This window comes from Zingiber officinale, chromosome 10B (assembly GCF_018446385.1).
Source record: "Zingiber officinale cultivar Zhangliang chromosome 10B, Zo_v1.1, whole genome shotgun sequence".
Lineage (NCBI taxonomy): Eukaryota > Viridiplantae > Streptophyta > Magnoliopsida > Zingiberales > Zingiberaceae > Zingiber > Zingiber officinale.
Window position 1 is genome coordinate 4,967,705 of NC_056005.1, and position 12,547 is coordinate 4,980,251.

The 12,547-nt window shown below is 43.0% G+C and overlaps 1 protein-coding gene across 2 annotated transcripts; it reads right to left on the bottom strand.

Moving 5' to 3' along the window:
• Nucleotides 1-6,211: 6,211 nt before the first annotated feature.
• On the bottom strand, nt 6,212-11,797 carry LOC122029473 (BEL1-like homeodomain protein 4). Of its 2 annotated transcripts, none has more exons than XM_042588468.1 (6): nt 11,365-11,797; nt 10,825-10,995; nt 9,429-10,616; nt 8,273-8,658; nt 7,081-7,141; nt 6,212-6,996 (listed from the first exon to the last, which is right to left on the bottom strand). In XM_042588468.1, the coding sequence occupies exons 3-6, from the start codon at nt 10,536-10,538 to the stop codon at nt 6,469-6,471; spliced, it is 2,085 nt and encodes a 694-aa protein (XP_042444402.1). In that variant the 5' UTR covers nt 10,539-10,616; nt 10,825-10,995; nt 11,365-11,797; the 3' UTR covers nt 6,212-6,468. The 2 variants fall into 2 exon arrangements, with proteins under 2 accessions (XP_042444402.1, XP_042444401.1); XM_042588467.1 differs by lacking the exon at nt 11,365-11,797 and adding an exon at nt 11,080-11,290.
• Nucleotides 11,798-12,547: the final 750 nt, after the last annotated feature.

A 12,547-nucleotide genomic window follows, 5' to 3' on the forward strand; every position in this document is an offset into this window, starting at 1 on the left:
ATAACCAAGTACACACATAAGCAAATAAAAACCAAACCAAATGGTAAATAAATCCTCGAGGTCTGCAGGGATCTAGCACTACGTGCAATGAGGATTAGCGACTGGAACTCCCTCCGGACAGCATCAACCTGAAAATAACAACAATGGAGGCGGGGTGAGTCCAACACTCAGCAGGTACAATTGATATGCAAAGTAAAGAAATAACACCTAACACTAATCATGCGTACAGTCTCCTGATATAAGAAGATAAAAATATGCATCTGAAGTAAACAGGAGAGGAACTGTACTAACCAGGACCTGAGTATAAGGACAAACAGTCCGAGTGGTATAGGAATCCTGTATGCATGTCAAACATAGGTATTCAAACAATATGCAGCATATAAATGCAGCAAGCACAAACACAAGCAATAAATACATCATGCATATGATGCCAATGATGCGTCCTGGTCACCCCTGACGTCAGTCGATCATCTCACACACAATAGTGAGGCCGAGTGGGTAGGGCTGTGAAAACGGTGCACTCTGTCGTCACTACTCCTGATGAGTGACTGAGTAGACGGGATGCTGTCGGAGTACACCTATCCTCCTACCCCAAATTATAAATGGGGGAGCGCAATGCTCTCATCTCCCGGTACTCAAAGACGGGGAGGAATCCCTGCCGGATAACACATTGTGTCACACTACCCATGAGCGGACCAACGGTGCCTAACAGAGTCCCTGCTGCAACACACTCAGCCTGAATCGACCACTAACCCATGAGTGGTGGTGTGTGCAGATCCATGTAACTGGTGACATGCTCAATAATAATGGAGCGGACTATCGCACAACATGCAATCATGCAAATGGTGCATGACAATAACTATAAAAACATCCTGACCTAATCCATATATATAGAAAAGTGCACCCTAGGTCAACGAATCCTATCGAATCAAAGGTACACAGAAGGTATAAAAACCTAGGTCCTGAACATGGTAAAGCATGGTATATCACTACCCCTATAAGCATGTATAAACAGGTAAAATATACATGAGATGCAAACCAATCAATCAATCAAGCATGTACCAAGATTTGGGTAGTGATTAACCGAAACAGATAAGAAACACAATTAATGCAACATGTTAATTTCATTACTAAGCATATCAAAGACAAAAAGTCAAAAGTACCCGCCTCCGAAAATAGAAAGGTCCAATCTGACTCCGAGATACTCGTCTCGCGTCAAGGTCCTGTAATATTTATAGTTTCCAGGTTTAGTTAATTTCATATAGATAAAATAGCTAAATCAAATCCACGAGAAGCTAACATAAATCCAACAATTAACTAGGGTTAATTTACCTTAACCCTAATCATACCATCAGACCAATTCCACACCTAATCCATTTTCACATAACAACTTAAACTTAAACTTAATAAATTTCTGTACTATTCATTTTTATCCTTTCCTAGCTTCAATTATGTGTACGCTACAATAAGAGAAACAAATTCTCTGTCCCTTACCTCAACCTCACAGCAACTGTAGCTCCATGGCTAAGGATGGTTACTGTTGGAAAGTGTAGCTGCTGTTGGAACCCCGATCCTCAACCAGCGCAATGAACCTACAATTACAAATCACTATACGTAACTAGCATGATCTTCCACCCAACACAAATGCTGCTCACAACACAACACGAATCAAAGCACAAAACCAAACACCAAACCTTAAACCCTTACCTTCAAGATTGCTGGAAATCAGAGAGTAATGAAATTAAGGATCGATCACTGATACTAGGGCATAGAGGCAGCGGCACGTAGAGGAAGGACTAGGACTCACAGAAGGACGGCGATGTCGCGAGCCGAGGGAGGAGGAAATCGGCCGGCTGAACCCAATCTAGGGCACCGGAGTACTGGCCGAATCGGCCGGAGAGGGTCACGGGTCGACTGGGCAAGGGCAGAGGAAGAAAGAACGCTGCGCGGTGATCGGCGCTAGGGCACCGGGGTGTGCGGTGCTGCTCCGTGCGTCGCCGGCGGCTAGGGCGCAGAGAAGAAGAAGAAGAAGAAGGCGTGCGCGCTGGCGTCGGGTGTGCGGCTTGGCAGGAAAACAAAATAAAAAAATGGAGGAGATAAAGAGGAGGGCTTGGCCTTACGCACGCGAGGGAGATGCGGAAAACTGCTGCGGCCGGCGGTTAGAGCTCCGGCGGTTAGGGCTCGGAGCAATCGGGCGCGGGGCGAGGCTCGGGCACGGGTCGGCTCGCGTGGGAGAGGGGTTTTCGGCGAGGAAGATAAAGAAAAAGAATTTAAAAAGGAAAAGGAAAATCAACTTTTCCTCACTTAAATGGGGTAGCCTAAACAGGCTTTTCCAGCCTCTGTTTTTATCCCCGTCAACTCGTCCGTACGAGCTCCGAAAAATTCCCGAAAAATTTTCAAAAATTCCGGAAAATCCCTTATTAATATTCGCCTATTTCCAGTATTTTACAATGGGAACTTAAATTTAATTACAGTCAACAATCAAGAACTCATTCAAAACATAAAAACTAAAGAAGCAATCAATAATCAAAAAAATAGACCAATCTTGGTGACAAAGAAGTTATTGTTGGATGCTTGAAGAATTGATCGGTTGAAAGTGTCTTCTGTTGAAGCTTGAAGAATATCGGATCTGATCAGAAGTTGGAGCTTGTTCTGTCCAGATCTAATCCGGATGAAGGATGCTCGAAGATGGTAGATGGTGGCCAGATCTGAAGTGGATGAACTCTAGCGAAGGCTTGGATGCTGGTGTCAGTGACGTCGAGGTAGAAAATCGTGAAGGGCGGCGATGAACAAGCGGAGTTGGAAGTGGAAAAGGGAAGGGGGTTAGGGATGGCCGGCCGATGGTGGTGAGATGGAAGTGGACCGCCGACCGTGAGGAAGAGATGGAGAAGAGAGGAGTTGCGACCTTGTCTCCGTGTGTCCCAGAAGGTGCGTGTGATCCCCCAACAGTTTGTTGCTATAGAATGTGAAGGAGCTCAAATGATCATTACACCTGGGACTAGAGAAGTTCCAAAGTAATGGTAAAATTGTTAAGGTCTCTCTAATTGGGACAACACCAAGTCATATTAAAAATAAAAGGAGAGTTAAGAAGAAGTATCACCATACTATTGGAAAGCAAATCAAAATTCAGAACCAAGAAGAGTTTTAGAATTGTGAGAAGATCTACATTCCACATTCTTTATGCAATACTTGTTGAGCATTTGAGTGCCAATTGGATCCTTTATTGAAGCTAAGGTCTTTATGTTTTGAATTGTAATAGTGAGCAACCTAGAATTTGGAGCTTGTAGGCCCTAGAATTCAAATTCTTGAGCTAAATCTGTAAAGTTCAGATATGTTTTACTAAAAAGCAGGAGCAGTGATGTTGAGAGATAAGTTAATATTAAATGCTTCTCTTCTTATTATTACTGTTACTGTAGGGATATGTCCGATGTGGATGCGTGCTAGAACACGTTTTGTATACATGCACAGTGAAAATATAATAATAATAATTCTTAATTATTATATCACACACACCACACACATACAAGGATACAACATGCCAAATATGATCGTATAATTAAAATTTTACAGGAAATAAATTTATGTTAGGTATATCTTACGGATGACTTGTAATGAGAAGGACATCAACTGTATCAACGTTGTCGAACCTCGCCTCTATTTGTATCTACGCCAAGCTCCTTAAGACAACTCCTTGACTACAAGCATCTCCTTCGAAAGTTACTAGCTACGAGCGAAGAAGAAGGATCAAGAGGAAGAAGAAGAGAAGCACACAAGGGAGAGTTTTTCTCCCTTGTGGTGGTCACGACAACAACAGGGAGACCCCTCTTGTTGGCGGCGGGAGAGAGAGGAGAGGGAGAGGAGGATTGAGTTTTTTCCAAAAGTCAACCAACCAAATAATGAAACTTGTATATAATTCTCTCCCAATTATATCTATATATAATCCTCTTTTATGAGTTGGATTTGAAAGCCCAAATCCAACCCATTTCCCCTTAACTAAAAATTAGTCAATTAACTCCTTAGTTTGGTTCACAATTAAACCAAGTTGGTTCATAACTAATTCATTATTAAACTAAATATAGTTCAACTCTACCATAAGAGATGTAGCCCATCTGCGCTTTCATTATGACAAATATTTCTATATTTGTCTTATACATGGTCCAACCAAACATTTATTTCTTGATCTAAGAATCCTATTTTTAAACTTGTTTTATGTCTTTTAGAGACTTGTTAGTGCATGTGACCCAATAGGTTTATAGTTTATCTTGGTCACCCATAATTAACTACTTAATTATAGAATGATCATGAGTGACACCTTGTAGTATATCATGATCCCCAATTAACTAAAAAATTATAGTTGATCTTAGAACTTCTAAACACTTCAGTAGCTACAGTGAGTCGTGCCTTGTTCTTTTCACTCGTCTTATATCCACTTGGTTCAGGACATGGTCTATGTGTCTGTCCCCACTAGACTGATTAGTTCACACCTAGCCCAAGTAATACTTCCTCGTTCTGTGGATTTAAATTACTCGTATATGTGTACAAGAGTCTCGTACTCTTAATATGTGATGTTTTGGTCAAAGCCTTTGAGTAATAATCCTAACGAGTGGTCATAGGAAATACGTCTCCTCACAAGGAGCGGTGAATCCTCTGTGGGCTATCAAAATATCTTCAGACATTTCGACTTATACCCAATCATCCCGGGTTTATACCTCAATAAGGTGCTTGCTTAAGATGTCAAAGTATAAGTCTCCATGACCAAGATGACTTGTATACCTCAAGTCGAAGAAAACTTGCACTGAAGCTGTAGTAAGAGCTTCACAGACATATCCATATATATAGATAACCATATAAAATCTTACAGCGAGTCACTCTGATGAATTAGTTACCATAACTAGCATCCACGTTTAACTCTCGACATCCCAATGTCTCCAGCCAGTGAGAAAATAACTGTTTAGTGAACAAAGAGTATAACCCATGCTAGTCTTACATAATTGATGATGTTTGAATGTATCAATTCGATGACTAAGTAAATTTCAATACGTTCATAATTGTACATGTAGAGATATCACTAGTTATGATCTAATCATAATTTCTCTAATGCTATGAATTGTACTGCGGACATTCAGTAAATGAGTTTAAGACAATCAAATATATAATATGCACTCAAATAGTGAATCTATATCTAGTAAAAACCGTAAAGTGATTATCTTAGGATATCTTTCAAAATCTAATAGTTACTGTTGTCAAGAAATGTAGGGAATGCTAGATAAAGTGTAAACATTTGTGGTGATTCCCTCTCAAGGTTTAGAAGCTGGAAACTGTCCAACTTATAAAGTGTGCCGACTTTTTAACTGAGTTCTGATTCTAAATAAATGAAATTCAAGCTTTTATGGATTGTATGCTAAATGAGATCCTTGATTAAGATTAAAGCTCAAAGCTTGAATTGAGATTCCAAGGAGATCGAATTTTGAAAATGAGTTGAAGAAATTTAATGCTGCTAAAATCTGTCACTACAGAATTTTGGACCAACTTTTAAAATGATTCTAATCAGCTTCACTCTTTTGAGTTTCTATGACTAGTTGAATTGAGCTGAACTAAAATGAAGTTGGAATTTGGAAATATAGTTGAAGACTTAGAGATTGGTTGTTAATTGGAATAACCTTCATGTAAATTCTACAACAGTTATTAATTTTTTTTTAAAAAAAATACAGAATCTAATTCCAGCAATCTTTCTTAGCAGTTCTAGAATTCAAAATAGAAATCTATAATCTTTTATATATTGGGTAGTAAGTTCAAAGAAGAAAAAAAGGAAGTATGACCGGAATTCATTTATATAACATTCTTTGGTATCCATATCTTCTAAAATATCTTAAAATTTTTAAAGTGAGACTAAAATTTCGTTCACAATGAAATATCTTTCCTTTCTCCACCTCTTTTTGCCATCGTACCCAACAATAATTTTCTTTTTAGGTGACTATTTTGAATAACTTCTCGTTCTAATGAGCAAGAGATCTGAGAAAGCTACGAAGCCTTTTATGACATGATGAAATATTTATAATAAAGCTGTAGATGTTTTCGCAATGAACTATATACACCGAGACCTTTCCCGTGCCAGAGATGTGAACTTATCAAAGAATTTGGGAAATTCAGGTTTCAAAGAAATAAATCTTCAATCTTCCCTTCCAAATCAGAAGGAAATAAAAATTCACAATTCAATTAATTGTACGAGTATAATTATATCTTCCCAATACCATAATGTGTTAACTATTCTCAGATACACAGGTTGACAGCAAAAATAATGAAGAAAATTAAACCTGCAAATGATTCTATATCATACACTAATTTCTATGTTCTTGCTATATCTATCTTAATTTACTTGTTGCAGATAGCAAAGAAGGATCAATTAACACATATGCAGATCAATGGGTGATTAATTTTAACTACCATCCTGCTTAATTTTGCTCGAAATTAACAGTGGTGGCTGAAGTCCCGAACAGAGAACCTGCTATTCTCCGACGAGCTTCCGCCTCCGCCGCCGCCGGTGTGCCGTAGCCCAAGCGTGAGTGACACGTCTCCAGCGCCGAACCTCGCAGCCGCAGTGGCTCCTCCGGCAAGCCGGTACATGTCGCCGAGGTTACGGCCTTGGGCGGCGAATGCGTCTGCACCGGCGCCAAAGAGGGCGTCGTCTCCGGCGAGGCTCGGAGGGTGGTGGCTGGTTCCGGAGGAGGGCGGGAGGCGGTGGTGGAGCTGGGCCATGGAAGATGTGCTCGGGGAGGCGTCGGTTTCTGCCGGTGGCGCGTGAACAACTGGTTGGGGTCTCAGTTGCGTTGGCTGAGCTGATGAGTGCGGTTGTCTTGCTTCGGTCTTGTGCTCCTGCGGCTGCTCCTCCTCCTCCTCCTCCTCTTTGTCGTCCTCTTCTTTGGATTCTTGTAGGTACATCTCCTCCACCATTGGCTTCCATAGCCTCACCCTTGCGTTGATGAACCAGTTGGCCACCTAAAGTTCAATTACAGAGATATATAATCAATCAGTAACAATACAATAATATATTACTTCACCGAGAAGAAGAAGAGGACCAACCTGGTTCCTGGATAAACCTGTCTGCCTCGCCAACAAATGCTTATCGGCATCACTCGGATAACTGAACAAAATCAACACACTGGAAATTAAATAACCGCAGATATATAATTGCCCATCAATATTAATGCAGCATATATAGCTAGCTAGAGTTCATGAATTCCTGGAATCCAGCAAGCTTTAATTGCACAGCAGAATGGTGGAGTATCACAGCTTAATATATATATTGTGGTGCAAGCACTGTGCTCGGGGACAACAAGATCCTACAGCTTTAGTGAAACTTCTTTTAATCTAAGTCACCTAACAACCATGGACACGTTTAATTGAAGGATATTGTTAATAATTTTAGTTATCTTATTTGGGTAATTAGTGATTCTTATTTACTTTATAAATGTAAGATTTTATATGATTTTGAGGTTAACAAATAAAATTTCTTAATTTTTTTTCTTAAAATAATAGTTTAAAGGTTGAACCAAATAATATTAAGTTATATTTTATTCTTCTAATATTAGTTATATGATTATTTGATAATTATATAATCAAAATTATATATGATAAATCAAATGATTCTTGATGACATTTTTATGATTTTTACTTTGGAAAGTGGAATGCAAGATATTTGATAACTACAATCAGTTGATCCAAAAAGTCAAAATGAGTGTATTTTGTGAGTAAGAGAAACTTTTTGTCAAAGTTTAAATATCACAGTGTCATGAATTATTTTGTTCAAACACGAGAACATGTTAATTATCCAACAAGAATCTAGGTCAAGAAAAGAGTCCGAGTTTAAACACAAACTCGAACAAAAGGCCAATGGACGAGTAGTCTTCACGACTACAAAATTAATTGGCAATAGTAGAAGCATATATAACTTAGCGTAGAATCAGAAACCTTATATAGAAGCTCCAAGAGAAGAAATATTAAAGCAAAGAAGACTCAAAAAAACAAGAATTAATGTAGCAAATTAAGAGAGACAAATCAGCAGACTGTCGTCGCATAACTAACGTAATCATATATGCATTAACATACTGAAATCAATCTAGAAGAGTAACATTATGGGGTTTCATCAAGTTATATATAACGTTCATTATATTCTTTAAAGTTTGAAGATTTGAATCGAGAGAAAAATACAATTTGGGAATTGCAAATTATGCTTGTCGTCGATCAATGATAATTAAGGAGAAAGAAGACGTACGGGTGGAGGAAGTGCTCGAAGAGCCAGCCTCTGAGGATGTTGACGGAGCGCTCCGGCAGTCCTCGCTGCGGCCGCCAGGCCTCCTGCTCCATCATCCCCATCTGGTTGAACGCCCTCTGCTGCCGGAGGCTCTGGTCCAGCAGCCGCAGCCGCGGCGTGTCGCCCTTGGTGACGCCCGACCCGCCCGCGCCGTCCTTCTCCCCCAGGAACTCGCGCGTTTGCTTCAGCTGCGCCGCGATCGCATCCTTGAGGCACCGGAAGTGCCGCGACATGGCTTTCTGAGCCAGCGCCGTGTACGGCGTCGCCGCCCCGAACCCCATCACCGAGTCGAACGAGTTCACCACCATCTGCATCTGCTCGCAGTAGTGGTTGTATCGCCTCTCCACCTGCCATGGCATTATAAGTCAGAACACACTGCCGATTAATTAACTAATTAATTAATTAGTACTCGAAGAAGTAATTCCTCATTCATTCATTCATTCACTATTACTGTATGATTGGGGACTACGGATGCAAAATAAGGACAGGGAATCAACGGCCCCTTGCCAAATTAAATGTTACCGTATCATCAGCATTATTATGATAATGGGTAACCACCATGCTTCTTCTACGCTGCTTCTGCGTGAATAATAATGCATGCACGAGTTGTTAAGTGCAGTACTGGCATAAGATTTGGTGAACTACTAACGAACTCAACACTCATTTGAGCAGTCAAAGTTGATGGAGAAAAATGATCTGTAATGCACACCCACTACGTTAGAATTAGGAAACAGACATTCCTCCGTGCCGGGAGGACCACAAGGTTAGAAGAAAAGGCACGAGCTATTGCTCGGGAAAACAGAAAGGTAGTCATGGTTAATTTCTTGTTGAAAATACCCCTAATACGAGGGAAATCCCTGCACCCACCTTGTGAGTAGAGATTTGTTTAATTACACCGATCGCTATATGCGTCAAAATATCGTTAAAAATCACCTCGACCACTTTCTAAGGCAACTGTGGACTCAAAAAGCATGCTCATATATATGTGTGGCAGCTGTTCCCTCCGGCCAACTTACCGGCCGGCCGGCATTAATACGTGCACAATAAAGAAGTCGAAGAAGCTAGCTATAGGTGAGATGAAATTAATATATAATAAGTAAATATGATATATACATGCCTCGTCGAGCATGGACATGAGCTTCGCCTTCTTCCTTTGTTGCTCGAATCTGTCGGAAGGGGACAAGGCAGGGACGTCCTTCGAGGAGGACGTCGGCGCGGCCGCCGAACTCGAAGCGCCGCCGCCGCCGCTAGGGTTACGGTTAGAGCTGGATATAGTGCCACCGCGCTTGCCGAGTTTATTCGGTTTCAATTGCCCCCTCCCCACGCTGCAGAACTCCTCCAACAGCTCTTGCGCCGCCTTAGAGTACTTGGAGTTTCTTAACATGTTGGCCACGCTCATTCCGCCACCAACGTGTAACTGATGCGGCTGCTGGCTTTGGTGCTCGTTGTTGAAGTATATGACGGCCCCTTGTCTCACGCGTAGATCGTCGGCCTTGGCCATCTCCAGCTGTTGCAGAGACGAAGAGAGGGATAGAGAGAGGCCTTGACCTTCGATTACTCGGCCGGCGGCGCCGAAGGGATTCTCGGCGTAGGACTGATGAAAGGGGTGGTGCGTGTGCAGAGAAGCGGCCGACGATGGAGACGGCGATCGATGCGGTTGCGGCGGGGGTTGCATCCCCGGCGGGTTAATTAGGAACAGCTGCATCGCTGCGGCGGAGTCGGCGCTCAAACCCGCCGCCACCGAATGCTGCTGGTCGTGGGGCTGCCGATTTGCGCCGTACCAGTCACCTGCGGCGACGGCGGGGAACCCGGCGCCGACGGCCATGGATCTTGAAGCCGTCCCATGGTATCCACCAGCCGGGATCTGGTTGGGGTGCATGTGGTCCATCGGCGCCGCCATTCCCGGCGGCGGGAAATTGAACATCTCGGAGAGCATGTTACCAGCGGCATCTCCGACGGCTGCGGACTCAAAGATTCCGGTCTCATCGTCGGCACGGTCATCGATTGGGACGAGCGCGGGGTGTCCTGCCGCATCGAAGCCCTGCTGCACCCGGAGCTTGTTATTCCGCCCGATGTGCTGCTGTTGGTGGTCGCGGTTGGCGGTAGCAGCGCCCTGGAAGTTGAAAAGGCCTTGGTGGAAGCCCTGGGACATGGGCGGCGCCGGCGATGTAAGCGGGCTAGCTAGGAGGCGGTGGGCGAAGGTGAACGGCGTGGTTACCGATCCCATATTACTGCGCTCTCTTTCATCACCATCGTGGAGAGCAACCCGTCCAATTCCCCTCTCGCTGGCCGGCTCCCAAGCAAGCTGCACCCATCGCAACCAACCAATTAAAAAACCAAAAAAAAAAAACGATCAAAACAAAGAATCCAACAAGAACAAATTAATCCAAATATTTTTTTTAAAAAAAACTATATATATTTAATAAGAAAAAAAAAACAAAGCTTCCATCCTTAATTAATTCCGGCGTGCAGGCAAGGCCTAAGAGAGCATGCAGCAGCTGCTTGGTGCTTACTGTGACTGAATTCTATTTCCGGGAAGAAGAGAGGGAAAGATTTCTCGACTAATTTAGATCATGATCATCACATCGTTGTCTTCCTCGCTCCTCAGGCATGGCGCTTCCATCTCTGTCTGCTCCTGTCTCCTTTTTTGCTTCTCCTGCCCTCCTTCCCCCTACAATCGCCCTCTGAAAGGGAAGAGCGAGCAAGAATTAATATAAAATTTAGAAAAAGGTAGAAATTAAAAAGAACGAGGGCCGCCGATAGCAGACAGAAAAAGAGAACATAACAGGTCGCTATTCCTCTTCCCCTCTCTCTCTCTCTCTCTCTCTCTTAGCTCCTTAACATTTCTCTGTTTCCTTTTCAACAAATTGACTCCCACTCCACTAGCGTCAAATGACCATTTGCCCCCCACCATTCTTCCAATATGCTCAACGAGGCACGTCCTATTTCCACCATTTTTGCGATACAAATACCGAATTTTGCACTCCTAATTCTTTTCCCGTTTAGAAAATTTTAATCCTGACCACTTTGTCGAGCAGGTTGACTTGGGTTACCATCAGTAAATGCCTGAAGCCACCCGCGGGAGAACGAAAGGAAGAAGCCGAGGGCACTCTCGTCATTCCGCCGCCTGCACCCGAGGCCCAGCTCAAAGCAGAAGATAAGGCCATGACGAGACTCAAACCACCACCATTAAAGGGCCTCCAAATTGAGACATAGAGCCAGCCATCGCCGTTCGATTTCGATCCGACGGTTCTCCTTCGTGGTCCCGGTCGCAATTTGGCGGGCGTGGGCGCTTATCGTTTGTCGGTCGCGCTTAACGGGCAACGATCCGACATCGACTCGGATCCGAAACGATCAATAATTTGCCGAATTCACCACCTGCTTCGAGCAATTCTGGTAAGCTATTAATGCTTAGATTTTGCCATTTCGATCCGGCAGCGGCAGCGGCAACGGCAACGGCAACGCACCGCCCGCGGGCGACTGTATTAATCATGCACGTGAACGATGGGAACTCGAGCGAGGGATTCACATAACTTCCCCGTCGTATGCTTCGACATTTTAGTTGCGGATTTTGCTAGCCGACGACTGCATCCGTCAGCTTATCGGATTTGTCCATGCCATCTTCTCTGCTGGTCCATCGCACCTTTTAGATTGATGTCACAGGAACCTCAACAAAGTCCAGTATTCATTTACAACCTCCCTCCCTCCCTCCCTCCCTCCCTTGCAATAGATTAATTAAATAAACTAACGCCAACAACCACCGGCCCACTGCCATCATCAGCATCGTCGTCAATCACACAATATCTTACCATCCGTCTCCCCAAATCACGTGCGACGTGCATGACTTCCGCACCACCTGTCGCTCTTTGGATCAGTTCTTTCTGTTACCAACTTCTAATTTGCAGTTGCAGCTTTACGGTATGAACAACCTATTTTCTTATTCAACTGATTATTATTATTATTATTATTATTATTATTTGTCAACGATGGAATCTTTACACTAGTAATAATCGATATTTTTTTGTATTTAATGTGATCCGTGATCAGCGAAATGAAAGGAACAGCTTGAGAAAATAAAAAACAAGAAGAAGGAAAAAAAAAAAGGTGTGGTGTGGCATTAGCCTTATTAATGTTGATAATAATTTATTGGGCCTCTAATGGCTCTACCTGGCCCACAGTGGGCCCACGAGTTCCACAGTAGTCGTGGACCCCAACAATAACAGCGTTCCAATTTCA